The 16,660-nt window shown below is 44.6% G+C and overlaps 1 protein-coding gene across 1 annotated transcript in view; it reads right to left on the bottom strand.

Annotated features, from left to right (window-relative positions):
* Positions 1-16,660, bottom strand: part of LOC143285664 (kinesin-like protein KIF15) — a 185,469-nt gene that overhangs the window by 50,543 nt on the left and 118,266 nt on the right. The window contains exons 21-23 of the mRNA XM_076593060.1: positions 9,434-9,564; positions 5,843-6,037; positions 55-135 (exon numbers count right to left, since the gene is read on the bottom strand). Of these exons, the coding sequence (XP_076449175.1) occupies positions 55-135; positions 5,843-6,037; positions 9,434-9,564 (407 nt within the window). The remainder of the gene's footprint in view (positions 1-54; positions 136-5,842; positions 6,038-9,433; positions 9,565-16,660) is intronic.

Below are 16,660 nucleotides of genomic sequence, written 5' to 3'. Positions count from 1 at the left end.
AGAGTTAAAGGCTGTACCTTGTCCAAACTATAGTACAAGGCATTCAGTTAGTACCTCTTGCTGTCCAAACTGCTGACTTCTCTCCTGCAGTCGCTGCTGTTCCTCCTTCTCTGCTGCCAAGCGAGCCTCTGCCTCCTGTCAACAAAGGGAGACAAACAGCTGTGTGAAGGATGCTCCACTCTTCTACAAATCACCACTCAAAAGTCATTTTAAAATAGAAAAAACTCCCAACATGCAGTCTGAAACTGACATTAAATATCTTAACCCGGAGAGCGCGATGAGCCACGATCGTGGCTTTCCCGGTAAAGTGCGATGGGCCACGATCGTGGCTCTGTTTACATAAGGTCCGACATCGTACGGCTATGCTCGGCAGCCTTCGTAAAACTGCCTCGTTCTGGTGTTACTGCCTCCCTGCTTGTGTTTGCACAAACTTTGACCGAGTTTATAAGTCCAGATCTTCGTATTTTTTGTAAACAATGAGTGACACTGAAGTTGACAAAGCTCAGGAAATGAGTGACCTTGTCACTAGTGATGATTCATTTGCTGACAGGGATTCTGGTGAAAACGGCTTTGTTATTTTGACACTTGGGCATGCTGGCTTGCTTGTTGTTCATTCAGTTTTGTGTCTCCAGCCACAAAAACTGGGGGGTGGGTGATGGGGGTGGGGAGGGGTGGTAAAGTGGGTTAGGCATGGGTTTATTGCGATTTCTTAACCAAATCAAGCTAGAAAACTGGAAATTATTTTGATTTAAAGCATTCTTGCTGCTTTTGAAAGCAACATGAGCTAAAAGAAAACATTTATTTCTGTTTTTGCCTGTGATTGCATAAAGTATTGTAGATGTGCGCGTGCGTGGCGTCGGTGGGTGTGTCTCAAACAAATAATACAGTGCTTATAATTTCATTGTTTCAGTTATATTCATTTCATGATTCTGCAGCCAGAACATTTTCTGCACAGTTTAATGCCAATTTTGAGATTTTGACTCTGTAAAACATGTGAAAATACCTATAAACATTGTGGTTGACGTTTTTGGAAAACAAGTTTGCAAAATTTGTTGTTTATATCCTGTGGAATATCTCCAACTACTTACAAGGTACAGCCTTTTTCTTACTTTTATCTGATTCTTCATTCACTCTACTTTCCAAAAATGTATAGGTTTACCTATTTATTCTTACTGATAAGCATACAAATGCCCCAAATCAGAGCACAGGTAGCGGAGGCAAACTATCCCTTTGTTTTAAGCATGATTTCTGTAAGTATGTTTTATTATATCCAGCACTTTGAGGGTTAAATAAAACCACACTTGACTGCCTAAAAAACAGAAAGATGCTATTTACCACATTTCACTGACATGTGTCAACCACAGCCTACTTCTGTTCTTTTCTCTGCAACACTACCACCACAAAGGGGTCACTAGGTCAAACAGAACCATGCCTTTCAGTTTCTCTGCACACTGCCACACAAAGGTCACTGGGTCAAACAGAACCATGCCTTTCAGTTTCTCAAGCAGACACACTGTGGGACAACCAACGAAAAACAAAAACACAGCACACACACGCACACACAATTGTCACACCTTCATTTTTGTTTAAGAACCAACAATACAAACTTGGCCCACCTTTCATTCTTTCTTGGGTGTCAGTCAAGCTAATCATGCCTTCTTTTGATAATGATCAAGTCTAAGGTCCCAAAACTTTGTACGGCCACTGGGGCAATGAATTGATAGTCACTGTGTCAAGGGCTTTGTAATGGAAGGCAAGACCCAATCCTCTCCTTCCCCCCAAAAGTCAAGTTCCCATTCACACCTGGGTGAGTAAGGAAAACTAGAGTCAAGTGCCTTTCCCAAGGACACAACACCATCCAAAACACAGCCTCCAACCCTATCACTGGTGAACACTGGTTAACAAGTACAATGCTTGACAAACTCTGCCATGATGCACTGGTAATAAAGTTACTAGTTAGACTGAACATAGTCACAGCACAGCCAAGAAAAGACATGAGAGGAAGTAGAGTAGGTCTATGTTGTGTGGCACTATTCATTCAGTCTGTGTTGTGTGGCACTATTCATTCAGTCTGTGTTGTGTGGCACTATACATTCAGTCTGTGTTGTGTGGCACTATTCATTCAGTCTGTGCTGTGTGGCACTATTCATTCAGTCTGTGTTGTGTGGCACTATACCTTCAGTCTGTGTTGTGTGGCACTATACCTTCAGTTTATCCTTTGTGGCACTATACATTCAGTCTGTGTTGTGTGGCACTATACCTTCAGTCTGTGTTGTGTGGCACTATACATTCAGTTTATCCTTTGTGGCACTATACCTTCAGTCTGTGTTGTGTGGCACTATACCTTCAGTTTATCCTTTGTGGCACTATACCTTCAGTCTGTGTTGTGTGGCACTATACCTTCAGTTTATCCTTTGTGGCACTATACCTTCAGTCTGTGTTGTGTGGCACTATACCTTCAGTTTATCCTTTGTGGCACTATTCATTCAGTCTGTGTTGTGTGGCACTATTCATTCAGTCTGTGTTGTGTGGCACTATACATTCAGTCTGTGTTGTGTGGCACTATTCATTCAGTCTGTGTTGTGTGGCACTATTCATTCAGTCTATGTTGTGTGGCACTATACATTCAGTCTGTGCTGTGTGGCACTATACATTCAGTCTGTGTTGTGTGGCACTATACCTTCAGTTTATCCTTTGTGGCACTATTCATTCAGTCTATGTTCTGTGACACTATTCATTCAGTCTATGTTGTGTGGCACTATACATTCAGTCTGTGCTGTGTGGCACTATTCATTCAGTCTGTGTTGTGTGGCACTATACCTTCAGTCTGTGTTGTGTGGCACTATACATTCAGTTTATGCTTTGTGGCACTATACCTTCAGTCTGTGTTGCGTGGCACTATACCTTCAGTTTATCCTTTGTGGCACTATACATTCAGTCTGTGTTGTGTGGCACTATACCTTCAGTCTGTGTTGTGTGGCACTATACATTCAGTTTATCCTTTGTGGCACTATACATTCAGTCTGTGTTGTGTGGCACTATACCTTCAGTTTATCCTTTGTGGCACTATACCTTCAGTCTGTGTTGTGTGGCACTATACCTTCAGTTTATCCTTTGTGGCACTATACCTTCAGTCGGTGTTGTGTGGCACTATACCTTCAGTTTATCCTTTGTGGCACTATTCATTCAGTCTGTGTTGTGTGGCACTATTCATTCAGTCTGTGTTGTGTGGCACTATACCTTCAGTTTATCCTTTGTGGCACTATACCTTCAGTTTATCCTTTGTGGCACTATACCTTCAGTCTGTGTTGTGCACTGTGGCACTTTTCATTTAATCTGTGTTGTGTGGCACTATACTTTCTGTCTGTGTTGTGTGGCACTATACCTTCAGTCTGTCCCATGCTGTGTGGCACTATACCTTCAGTCTGTCCCATGCTGTGTGGCACTATACCTTCAGTCTGTGTTGTGTGGCACTATACCTTCAGTCTGTGTTGTGTGGCACTATACCTTCAGTCTGTCCTGTGTTGTGTGGCACTGTACCTTCAGTCTGTCCTGTGTTGTGTGGCACTGTACCTTCAGTCTGTGCTGTGCTGTGTGGCACTATACCTTCAGTCTGTCCTGTGTGGCACTATACATTCAGTCTGTGTTGTGTGGCACTGTACCTTCAGTCTGTCCTGTGCTGTGTGGCACTATACCTTCAGTCTGTGTTGTGTGGCACTATACCTCCAGTCTGTGTTGTGTGGCACTATACCTTCAGTCTGTGTTGTGTGGCACTATACCTTCAGTCTGTCCTGTGTTGTGTGGCACTATACCTTCAGTCTGTCTGTGTTGTGTGGCACTATACCTTCAGTCTGTCTGTGTTGTGTGGCACTGTACCTTCAGTCTGTCCTGTGTTGTGTGGCACTATACCTCCAGTCTGTGTTGTGTGGCACTATACCTTCAGTCTGTGTTGTGTGGCACTATACCTTCAGTCTGTCCTGTGTTGTGTGGCACTATACCTTCAGTCTGTCCTGTGTTGTGTGGCACTATACCTTCAGTCTGTGTTGTGTGGCACTATACCTTCAGTCTGTCCTGTGTTGTGTGGCACTATACCTCCAGTCTGTGTTGTGTGGCACTATACCTTCAGTCTGTGTTGTGTGGCACTATACCTTCAGTCTGTCCTGTGTTGTGTGGCACTATACCTTCAGTCTGTCCTGTGTTGTGTGGCACTATACCTTCAGTCTGTGTTGTGTGGCACTATACCTTCAGTCTGTCCTGTGTTGTGTGGCACTGTACCTTCAGTCTGTCCTGTGTTGTGTGGCACTGTACCTTCAGTCTGTCCTGTGTTGTGTGGCACTGTACCTTCAGTCTGTCCTGTGTTGTGTGGCACTATACCTTCAGTCTGTCCTGTGCTGTGTGGCACTATACCTTCAGTCTGTGCTGTCTGTGTGGCACTATACCTTCAGTCTGTCCTGTGTTGTGTGGCACTATACCTTCAGTCTGTCCTGTGCTGTGTGGCACTATACCTTCAGTCTGTCCTGTGCTGTGTGGCACTATACCTTCAGTCTGTGCTGTGTTGTGTGGCACTATACCTTCAGTCTGTCCTGTGTTGTGTGGCACTATACCTTCAGTCTGTCCTGTGCTGTGTGGCACTATACCTTCAGTCTGTGCTGTGTTGTGTGGCACTATACCTTCAGTCTGTCCTGTGTTGTGTGGCACTATACCTTCAGTCTGTCCTGTGCTGTGTGGCACTATACCTTCAGTCTGTGCTGTGTTGTGTGGCACTATACCTTCAGTCTGTCCTGTGCTGTGTGGCACTATACCTTCAGTCTGTGCTGTGTTGTGTGGCACTGTACCTTCAGTCTATGCTGTCCTGTGTGGCACTGTACCTTCAGTCTGTCCTGTGCTGTGTGGCACTGTACCTTCAGTCTGTCCTGTGTTGTGTGGCACTATACCTTCAGTCTGTGTTGTGTGGCACTGTACCTTCAGTCTGTGCTGTGTTGTGTGGCACTATACCTTCAGTCTGTCCTGTGTTGTGTGGCACTGTACCTTCAGTCTGTCTGTTGTGTGGCACTATACCTTCAGTCTGTCCTGTGTTGTGTGGCACTGTACCTTCAGTCTGTCCTGTCCTGTGTGGCACTGTACCTTCAGTCTGTGTTGTGTGGCACTATACCTCCAGTCTGTGTTGTGTGGCACTATACCTTCAGTCTGTCCTGTCCTGTGTGGCACTGTACCTTCAGTCTGTCCTGTGCTGTGTGGCACTGTACCTTCAGTCTGTCCTGTGTGGCACTGTACCTTCAGTCTGTCCTGTGTGGCACTGTACCTTCAGTCTGTCCTGTCCTGTGTGGCACTGTACCTTCAGTCTGTCCTGTCCTGTGTGGCACTGTACCTTCAGTCTGTCCTGTCCTGTGTGGCACTGTACCTTCAGTCTGTCCTGTCCTGTGTGGCACTGTACCTTCAGTCTGTCCTGTCCTGTGTGGCACTGTACCTTCAGTCTGTCCTGTCCTGTGTGGCACTGTACCTTCAGTCTGTCCTGTGTTGTGTGGCACTGTACCTTCAGTCTGTCCTGTGTGGCACTATACCTTCAGTCTGTCCTGTCCTGTGTGGCACTGTACCTTCAGTCTGTCCTGTGCTGTGTGGCACTGTACCTTCAGTCTGTCCTGTGTGGCACTGTACCTTCAGTCTGTCCTGTGCTGTGTGGCACTGTACCTTCAGTCTGTCCTGTGTGGCACTATACCTTCAGTCTGTCCTGTGTGTGTGGCACTATACCTTCAGTCTGTCCTGTGTTCTGTGGCACTATACCTTCAGTCTGTCCTGTGCTGTGTGGCACTATACCTTCAGCCTGTCCTGTGTGGCACTATACCTTCAGTCTGTCCTGTGCTGTGTGGCACTGCTGTGACTGCTGGGTGAGGGCTGTCTCCAGGGTGTGCATCTGCTCCTGCAGAAACACCTTCTCCATCCGCTCCATCTCCACCTTCTCCTCCATCACCTCCCTCTCCTTGCTCTCCTCCTCCAGCTGCTTGCCCAGATTCTCCATGGTGAACTGCACCTGTAGTAACTGTTGGGGACAGGTGTGTTAGTGTCTCCATGGTGAACTGCACCTGTAGCAACTGTTGGGGACAGGTGTGTTAGTGTCTCCATGGTGAACTGCACCTGTAGCAACTGTTGGGGACAGGTGTGTTAGTGTCTCCATGGTGCAGTGTAGCAACTGTGGGGGACAGGTGTGTTAGTGTCTCCATGGTGAAGTGTAGTAACTGTGGGGGACAGGTGTGTTAGTGTCTCCATGGTGAACTGCACCTGTAGCAACTGTGGGGGACAGGTGTGTTAGTGTCTCCATGGTGCAGTGTAGCAACTGTGGGGGACAGGTGTGTTAGTGTCTCCATGGTGAAGTGTAGTAACTGTGGGGGACAGGTGTGTTAGTGTCTCCATGGTGAACTGCACCTGTAGCAACTGTTGGGGACAGGTGTGTTAGTGTCTCCATGGTGCAGTGTAGTAACTGTTGGGGACAGGTATGTTAGTGTCTCCATGGTGCAGTGTAGTAACTGTGGGGGACAGGTGTGTTAGTGTCTCCATGGTGAACTGCACCTGTAGCAACTGTTGGGGACAGGTGTGTTAGTGTCTCCATGGTGAACTGCACCTGTAGTAACTGTGGGGGACAGGTGTGTTAGTGTCTCCATGGTGCAGTGTAGTAACTGTTGGGTACAGGTGTGTTAGTCTCTCCATGGTGCAGTGTAGTAACTGTTGGGGACAGGTGTGTTAGTGTCTCCATGGTGCAGTGTAGTAACTGTTGGGGACAGGTGTGTTAGTGTCTCCATTGTGCAGTGTAGTAACTGTGGGGGACAGGTGTGTTAGTGTCTCCATTGTGCAGTGTAGCAACTGTTGGGGACAGGTGTGTTAGTGTCTCCATTGTGACTGCCTGTAGTAACTGTTGGGGACAGGTGTGTTAGTGTCTCCATGGTGAACTGCACCTGTAGCAACTGTTGGGGACAGGTGTGTTAGTGTCTCCATTGTGCAGTGTAGTAACTGTGGGGGACAGGTGTGTTAGTGTCTCCATTGTGCAGTGTAGTAACTGTTGGGGACAGGTGTGTTAGTGTCTCCATGGTGCAGTGTAGTAACTGTGGGGGACAGGTGTGTTAGTGTCTCCATTGTGCAGTGTAGCAACTGTTGGGGACAGGTGTGTTAGTGTCTCCATTGTGCAGTGTAGTAACTGTGGGGGACAGGTGTGTTAGTGTCTCCATTGTGCAGTGTAGCAACTGTTGGGGACAGGTGTGTTAGTGTCTCCATGGTGCAGTGTAGTAACTGTGGGGGACAGGTGTGTTAGTGTCTCCATGGTGCAGTGTAGCAACTGTGGGGGACAGGTGTGTTAGTGTCTCCATTGTGCAGTGTAGCAACTGTTGGGGACAGGTGTGTTAGTGTCTCCATGGTGCAGTGTAGTAACTGTGGGGGACAGGTGTGTTAGTGTTTCCATTGTGCAGTGTAGTAACTATGGGGGACAGGTGTGTTAGTGTCTCCATGGTGCAGTGTAGCAACTGTTGGGGACAGGTGTGTTAGTGTCTCCATGGTGCAGTGTAGCAACTGTTGGGGATAGGTGTGTTAGTGTCTCCATGGTGCAGTGTCGTAACTGTTGGGGATAGGTGTGTTAGCTTCTCCACTGTATACATGGTCTTATATATAAAAACCGAAAGAATAAAGAAACATTATTTGAAAAATACATATTCAAGACACTAGATTGAACATTTACTGTAAATAGAGTAATCATACACACTCACACACAGATATATAAATATAATGAAACAATAAATGCTATGACGGCTTCACACATACATTCTCACATCTACACACTGTCTCACACACTATTCACACACACTCAGATTTACAAAGACTTACATTTGGACTTGCACACATGCCATTAAAAATTCAAAAGACTGATCATGTAACTGGTCCTGTAATCTGAGCCAGAGGATAAGTGCAATGTTAGAGCATTGTGCATGAATTATGTGAGTGTAATGGACAGTGCATCCAGCTGCATTTTGCAAGATTTAGTATTACATTAAAATGCTTCATTATTATTATTGTGTATACAGTGATAATAACAATGACCATCAAAATGCACAATTAGTTGTGGGCTAGTAACCTATCTTTATCTGTGTCTTACCCGTGTCTCCAGAGTGTATTACCTGTGTCTCCAGAGTGTTGATCCTGTGTCTCCAGAGTGTTGATCCTGTGTCTCCAGAGTGTTCATCCTGTGTCTTACCTGTGTCTCCAGAGTGTTGATCCTGTGTCTTACCTGTGTCTCCAGAGTGTTGATCCTGTGTCTTACCTGTGTCTCCAGAGTGTTGATCCTGTGTCTCCAGAGTGCTGATCCTGTGTCTTACCTGTGTCTCCAGAGTGTTGATCCTGTGTCTCCAGAGTGTTGATCCTGTGTCTCCAGAGTGCTGATCCTGTCTTACCTGTGTCTCCAGAGTGTTGATCCTGTGTCTCCAGAGTGTTGATCCTGTGTCTTACCTGTGTCTCCAGAGTGTTGATCATGTGTCTCCAGAGTGTTGATCCTGTGTCTCCAGAGTGCTGATCCTGTCTTACCTGTGTCTCCAGAGTGTTGATCTTCTGTCTCCAGAGTGTTGATCTTCTGTCTCCAGAGTGTTGATCCTGTGTCTCCAGAGTGTTGATCCTGTGTCTCCAGAGTGTTGATCCTGTCTTACCTGTGTCTCCAGAGTGTTGATCCTGTGTCTCCAGAGTGTTGATCCTGTCTTACCTGTGTGTCTCCAGAGTGTTGATCTTCTGTCTCCAGAGTGTTGATCCTGTGTCTCCAGAGTGTTGATCCTGTGTCTCCAGAGTGTTGATCCTGTCTTACCTGTGTGTCTCCAGAGTGTTGATCTTCTGTCTCCAGAGTGTTGATCCTGTGTCTCCAGTGTTGATCCTGTGTTTTACCTGTGTCTCCAGAGTGTTGATCTTTTGTCTCCAGAGAGTTGATCCTGTGTCTCCAGAGTGTTGTTCCTGTGTCTTACCTGTGTCTCCAGAGTGTTGATCCTGTGTCTTACCTGTGTCTCCAGAGTTTTGATCTTTTGTCTCCAGAGAGTTGATCCTGTGTCTCCAGAGTGTTGATCCTGTGTCTCCAGAGTGTTGATCCTGTCTTACCTGTGTCTCCAGAGTGTTGATCCTGTGTCTCCAGAGAGTTGATCCTGTGTCTTACCTGTGTCTCCAGAGTGTTGATCCTGTGTCTTACCTGTGTCTCCAGAGTGTTGATCCTGTGTCTCCAGAGTGTTGATCCTGTGTCTTACCTGTGTCTCCAGAGTGTTCATCCTGTGTCATACCTGTGTCTCCAGAGTGTTCATCCTGTGTCTTACCTGTGTCTCCAGAGTGTTGATCCTGTGTCTCCAGAGTGTTGATCATGTGTCTCCAGAGTGTTGATCCTGTGTCTTACCTGTGTCTCCAGAGTGTTGATCCTGTGTCTTACCTGTGTCTCCAGAGTGTTGATCCTGTGCTGTGTGGCGCAGGTGTGGGCCCGGACCTTGTCTTTCTCAGCCTTCAGCTCCCTGTCTGAGGACTGCAGCAACAGCCGGTAGTCCTGACTCTCATCCTTAGCATCTGCAACACATGTGGTGACTGCTTGTCTTCAGAGTGTTATGAATTACTCTTGGTGATATAATAAAGTATTCTGTATTAGACAGAGCAATGCCATAACATATGTGGCAGACTGCTTTTCTTAACCAGGTGAAATCAACACTGACAGAGCAATGCCTTAACATATGTGGCAGACTGCTTTTCTTAACCAGGTGAAATCAACACTGACAGAGCAATGCCATAACATATGTGGCAGACTGCTTTTCTTAACCAGGTGAAATCAACACTGACAGAGCAATGCCGTAACATATGTGGCTGACTGCTTTTCTTTACCAGGTAAAATCAACACTGACAGAGCAATGCCTTAACATGTGTGGCAGACTGCTTTTCCTAACCAGATGAAATCAACACTGACAGAGCAATGCCTTAACATATGTGGCAGACTGCTTTTCTTAACCAGATGAAATCAACACTGACAGAGCAATGCCTTAACATATGTGGCAGACTGCTTTTCTTAACCAGGTGAAATCAACACTGACAGAGCAATGCCTTAACATATGTGGCAGACTGCTTTTCTTAACCCGTTCGCATCCAGGAAAATAAAATTGAAGTGAAATCGATTTGCCAGGGTTTTTTCCACAAAAAACGGGTATAAATTTTCAAAAAATTCTGTGCTCTTTGTTATTGGAGAAAGACCCATAAAAGTATATATTTTCTGGAAGGTAAATGAATAAAGAATACAAAACACATGCTGTTTTCCCATTTTACATGTTCTTAGTGACATGCTGTTGTTTTGAAATCAGTGTTTTGTTTTTTTGTCACATTTTCAACTTGTTCATTACAAACATTGGTCAGGTAATTTGCACAAAAATATATTTTCTGGACAAATGGATATCTGCAAACACAAAATCATACTAGAACACCAATATATATATATATATATATATATATATATATATTTTTTTTTTTTTTTTTAAGAGATACACAATGCTTTGTGACTTCTCCAAGTGATAATATGGATGTGAGGCCACGCCCCCTCAGTCTCCACCCCCCTCCTCTTCACCCCTCTCACATGGTCACTTGTTCCAGTGCTCATCAGACTGCGTTGGCTGAGTGCCAAGAATATTGCTCACACTGTGCCCTGCTAATAATTCGGTCATGTTTTGTCGTCTGCTAACATTTGTACAGCCGGCATCACTCACTGATAGTCACATCTTGGCCACTCTCTTGATTGCTCCCTTTATTTTCTATCAAATCATCCTATAAATGTTCATCACTGTCTTCTCCTTCGAATTCACGCTTCAATTCTTTCTGAGCATCAGCTAAAGGAAGAAATGTCTTGAGCATGGCGTCAGTCCGACATTTTGTTGAGCAAGTGAGGAGAGAAGTCAGGCAAACACTGGGACAGTGACCCAACCAAAACGTTCAAATAAAGGACCGCTTCATGACGTAGATGGGGTTTCTAGCTATGAATAGAATCTAGAAAGATTCCCCAGGCTAAAGCTACCACTATTTTTGTCAACTAAGTGAATGCAAACCAGGGAAAAGTCAGAATATTTCGATGACAAGTTATCTTGTCATTGTGGCAGCAAAGCATACATGCTTGCCATGACGAGTTATCTTGTCATATAGACAGCCTAGGGGTTAACCAGGGGAAATCAACACAGATGGCAGACAATGCAATGCCTTAACATATGTAGCAAACTCCTTATCTTAACCAGATGAAATCCACACTGACAGAGCAATGCCTTAACATATATGGCAGACTGCTTTTCTTAACCAGATAAAATCCACACTGGCAGAGCAATGCCTTAACATATGTACTCCTTATCTTAACCAGATGAAATCCACACTGGCAGAGCAACGCCTTAACATATGTACTCCTTTTCTTAACCAGATGAAATCCACACTGGCAGAGCAATGCCTTAACATATGTACTCCTTTTCTTAACCAGATGAAATCCACACTGGCAGAGCAATGCCTTAACATATATGGCAGACTGCTTTTCTTAACCAGATAAAATCCACACTGGCAGAGCAATGCCTTAACATATATGGCAGACTGCTTTTCTTAACCAGATGAAATCCACACTGACAGGGCAACGCCTTAACATATATGGCAGACTGCTTTTCTTAACCAAGTGAAATCCACACTGACAGATAATTATAATAATATATTGTACTTATATGGTGAAAACTCCCCAAAGTCGGGCTCCAAGCACCTCACATCAAACAGTACATATATGTATTTGTGCATTATACAACACAAGAGCACATGAAGGCACAGAAGAGGAAAACAAGATCAGTATCCACCAATACAAAACTACAAATTGCAGATATATAAATAATTGCAGGAAAAAGGCACAACACACACTCAAACACCAACCCACAAGCACACACACCACAGAAATACTACAATGGTGGGGGGATACAAGGGGAGTGCAGAGGGTGGGATGAGACAAAGAACTATGCTTCATCACATCCAAAGGCCATTTTGAACAGGTGGGTTTTCAATTTATTTTTGAAAGAGGACAGAGTTGGTGACTGCGGGAGATCCAGAGGAAGAGAATTCCAAACAGAGGGCACTTGATGCCAAAAAGCCATATGACCAAATATCTTTGAAGAGACTTTGGGGACTCGAAGGAGCTTTTCTCCAGAAGACCTAAGAGAACAGGATGGAGTGTAAATATGAAGGACAGAAGTAAGACGGGAAGGAGCCTTCAAAGTGGTGACAAGCCAATATGCCAATTTTGTACTGAATTCTATAATGGATGGGCAACCAATGAAGCTGACGCAAGAGAGGGATAACATGATCTTTTTTTGACTTTTTGAGAACGACTGGTAGCATTGTTCAAGACAAGCTGAGAGGTTGCTTCAACAGTCAGATATGTTTGAATGGTATGGATTTTTCTCAGTTGGAAGTTTGCAGTTTTGCAAAAATTACTGACATGGTCATGCATAGACAGAGCTGAATCAAAGTATGCACCCAGGTTTCTGACGGAAGTTTGAAAGTTGACAACAGCATTGCAGACAGCCAAGGAATGGTCCGAGACATGACAAAGCAGACCAAGAGCCTACCAGCATGGCTTCTGTCTTGACATCATTGTGTCTGAGCTTGTTAGTCAGTATCCATTCCTTCACTGCAACAATGCACATCTCCATGGTTTTTTTTGTGAAAGATAGCAAAAGAACTTGGGGAAGAAGCTTTTGTGAGCTGGGTGTCATCTGCAAACTTGTGAAAATGACATCAATGTTCGCTGATGATGTTAGGGGCTGAGTGTACAGACTTAATTGCACTGGACCAAGAACTGAACCTTGGGGAACACCATATCAAACAAGAAGATGTCTGAATTCAGCACTTTCCTGAAGAAACTGTGAGAGCCCTTTACTGATAAGATGGATTGTCGTATCTCTGTGAGGTGACAGCCCTTTACTGACAAGATGGATTCTGTCTTATCTCTGTGAGGTGACAGCCCTTTACTGATAAGATGGACTCTGTCTTATCTCTGTGAGGTGACAGCCCTTTACTGATAAGATGGATTCTGTCTTATCTCTGTGAGGTGACAGCCCTTTACTGATAAGATGGATTCTGTCTAATCTCTGTGAGGTGACAGTCCTCTACTTAAGATGGATTCTGTCTTATCTCTGTGAGGTGACAGCTCTTTACTGAAAATGGATTCTGTCTTATCTCCGTGAGGTGGCAGCCATTTACTGATGAGGGGTTAGCAGTCAGTACCATGGTAACCAGCGAAGCAAAATGTGAGGGGATAACTCTCCGCTGTCAGGACAACTCTTAGCTCTGCCTGCCTTGACTAGAGTAACAGGAGTAAACATGATCAAGTGGTGAATTCAATTTGTTTGTTTTCAAAATATAGATTTGATATTAGCATTGCAAGGATCACAGACTGTGCAATGTTCCCTTTGGAACTCCGCCATCACTTCATACTCTCCACTTTCCTTCACTGCCAGCAGAAACCTGTTCCTTTGGAACTCTTCCCCTCACTGCCAGCAGAAACCTGTTCCTTTGGAACTCTTCCCCTCACTGCCAGCAGAAACCTGTTCCTTTGGAACTCTTCCCCTCACTGCCAGCAGAAACCTGTTCCTTTGCAACTCTTCCCTATTACTGCCAACAGAAACCTGTTCCTTTGGAACTCTTCCCCTCACTGCCAGCAGAAACCTGTTCCTTTGGAACTCTTCCTTATCACTGCCAACAGAAACCTGTTCCTTTGGAACTCTTCCCTATTTATGCCAACAGAAACCTGTTCCTTTGGAACTCTTCCCTATCACTTCATACTCTCCACTTTCCTTCACTGCCAGCAGAAACCTGTTCCTTTGGAACTCTTCCCCTCACTGCCAGCAGAAACCTGTTCCTTTGGAACTCTTCCTTATCACTGCCAACAGAAACCTGTTCCTTTGGAACTCTTCCCTATTTATGCCAACAGAAACCTGTTCCTTTGGAACTCTTCCCTATCACTGCCAATAGAAACCTGTTCCTTTGGAACTCTTTTCTATCACTGCCAACAGAAACCTGTTTCTTTGGAACTCTTCCCTATCACTGCCAGCAGAAACCTGTTCCTTTGGAACTCTTCCCCTCACTGCCAGCAGAAACCTGTTCCTTTGGAACTCTTCCCCTCACTGCCAGCAGAAACCTGTTCCTTTGGAACCCTATCACTGCCAGCAGAAACCTGTTCCTTTGGAACTCTTCCCCTCACTGCCAGCAGAAACCTGTTCCTTTGGAACCCTATCACTGCCAGCAGAAACCTGTTCCTTTGGAACTCTTCCCCTCACTGCCAGCAGAAACCTGTTCCTTTGGAACTCTTCCCCTCACTGCCAGCAGAAACCTGTTCCTTTGGAACTCTTCCTTATCACTGCCAACAGAAACCTGTTCCTTTGGAACTCTTCCCCTCACTGCCAGCAGAAACCTGCTCCTTTGGAACTCTTCCCCTCACTGCCAGCAGAAACCTGTTCCTCTGGAACTCTTCCCCTCACTGCCAGCAGAAACCTGTTCCTTTGGAACTCTTCCCTATCACTGCCAGCAGAAACCTGTTCCTTTGGAACTCTTCCCTATCACTGCCAGCAGAAACCTGTTCCTTTGGAACTCTTCCCTTTCACTGCCAGCAGAAACCTGTTCCCTTTGGAAAGAATACTCAACTGTTTTCCATCACTTCATACTCCTCAGCTAAGTTCGGTTTGTTTCAAGGAGGTACTGGAGTGTGTGGAGTGATCCACATAACACTCCATCACGGCTTTATTCAATCTGTTCTGTATTAAGCTACATCACGGCTTTATCCAATCTGTTCTGTATTATGCTACACCATGGCTTTATCCAATCTGTTCTGTATTATGCTACACCATGGCTTTATATTACACCATAGCTTTATCCAATCTGTTCAGTGTTCTGTATTATGCTACACCATGGCTTTATCCAATCTGTTCTGTATTATGCTACACCATGGCTTTATCCAATCTGTTCTGTATTATGCAACACCATGGCTTTATACTACACCACAGCTTTATCCAATTTGTTCAGTGTTCTGTATTATGCTACACCATGGCTTTATCCAATCTGTTCTGTATCATGCAATACCATGGCTTTATATAACACCACAGCTTTATCCAATTTGTTCAGTGTTCTGTATTATGCTACACCATGGCTTTATCCAATCTGTTCTGTATTATGCGACACCATGGCTTTATCCAATCTGTTCTGTATTATGCAACACCATGGCTTTATCCAATCTGTTCTGTATTATGCGACACCATGGCTTTATCCAATCTGTTCTGTATTATGCGACACCATGGCTTTATACTATCTGTTCTGTATTATGCTACACCATGGCTTTATCCAATCTGTTCTGTATTATGCGACACCATGGCTTTATACTACACCACAGCTTTATCCAATCTGTTCTCGTTATCCTACACCATGGCTTTATTCAATGTTCTGTATTATCCCACACCATGCTTTATCCCACACCATAGCTCTATCCCACAAAATGACTTTATCCCACAGGATGGTTTTATCCTACACAATGATTCTATCCTTAACAATGACTTTATCCTACACGTCAGCCTTATCCTACATGATGACTTTATCCCACAACATGGCTTTATCCTACACCAAAGATTTATCTCACATACAGGATGGCTTTATTCACAGGATGGCTTTATCCTACACCATAGTTATATCCTACAGGATGGCTTTATCCAACACGATGGCTTTATCGTAGAGGATGGCTTTGTCCTTCAGGATGATTTTATCCTACAACACAGCTTTATCCTACAGGATGGCTTTATCCTAAAACCATAGTTATATCCTACAGGATGGCTTTATCCAACACGATGGCTTTATCGTAGAGGATGGCTTTGTCCTTCAGGATGATTTTATCCTACAACACAGCTTTATCCTACAGGATGGCTTTATCCTAAAACCATAGTTATATCCTACAGGATGGCTTTATCCAACACGATGGCTTTATCGTAGAGGATGGCTTTGTCCTTCAGGATGATTTTATCCTACAACACAGCTTTATCCTACAGGATGGCTTTATCCTAAAACCATAGTTATATCCTACAGGATGGCTTTATCCAACACGATGGCTTTATCGTAGAGGATGGCTTTGTCCTACAGGATGATTTTATCCTACAACACAGCTTTATCCTACAGGATGGCTTTATCCTACACCATAGCTATATCCTACAGGATGGCTTTATCCAACACGGTGGCTTTATCGTAGAGGATGGCTTTGTACTACAGGATGATTTTATCCTACAACACAGCTTTATCCTACAGGATGGCTTTATCCTACACCATAACTTTATCCCATAGGATGGCTTTATCCTACACCACAGCTGTATCCCACACCATAATTTTATCCCATAGGATGGCTTTATCCTACACCATAGCTGTATCCCACACCATAATTTTATCCCACAGGATGGCTTTATCCTACACCACAGCTTTATCCCGCAGGATGGCTTTATCCTACACCATAACGTTATCCCACACCATAGTTTTATCCCACACCATAACTTTATCCCACAGGATGGCTTTATCCAACAGGATGGCTTTATCCTACAGGATGGCTTTATCCAACAGGATGGCTTTATCCTACAGGATG

This window comes from Babylonia areolata, chromosome 9 (assembly GCF_041734735.1).
Source record: "Babylonia areolata isolate BAREFJ2019XMU chromosome 9, ASM4173473v1, whole genome shotgun sequence".
In the NCBI taxonomy this organism is placed as follows: Eukaryota; Metazoa; Mollusca; class Gastropoda; order Neogastropoda; family Buccinidae; genus Babylonia; species Babylonia areolata.
This window is presented reverse-complemented; position numbering and strand designations above follow the sequence as displayed.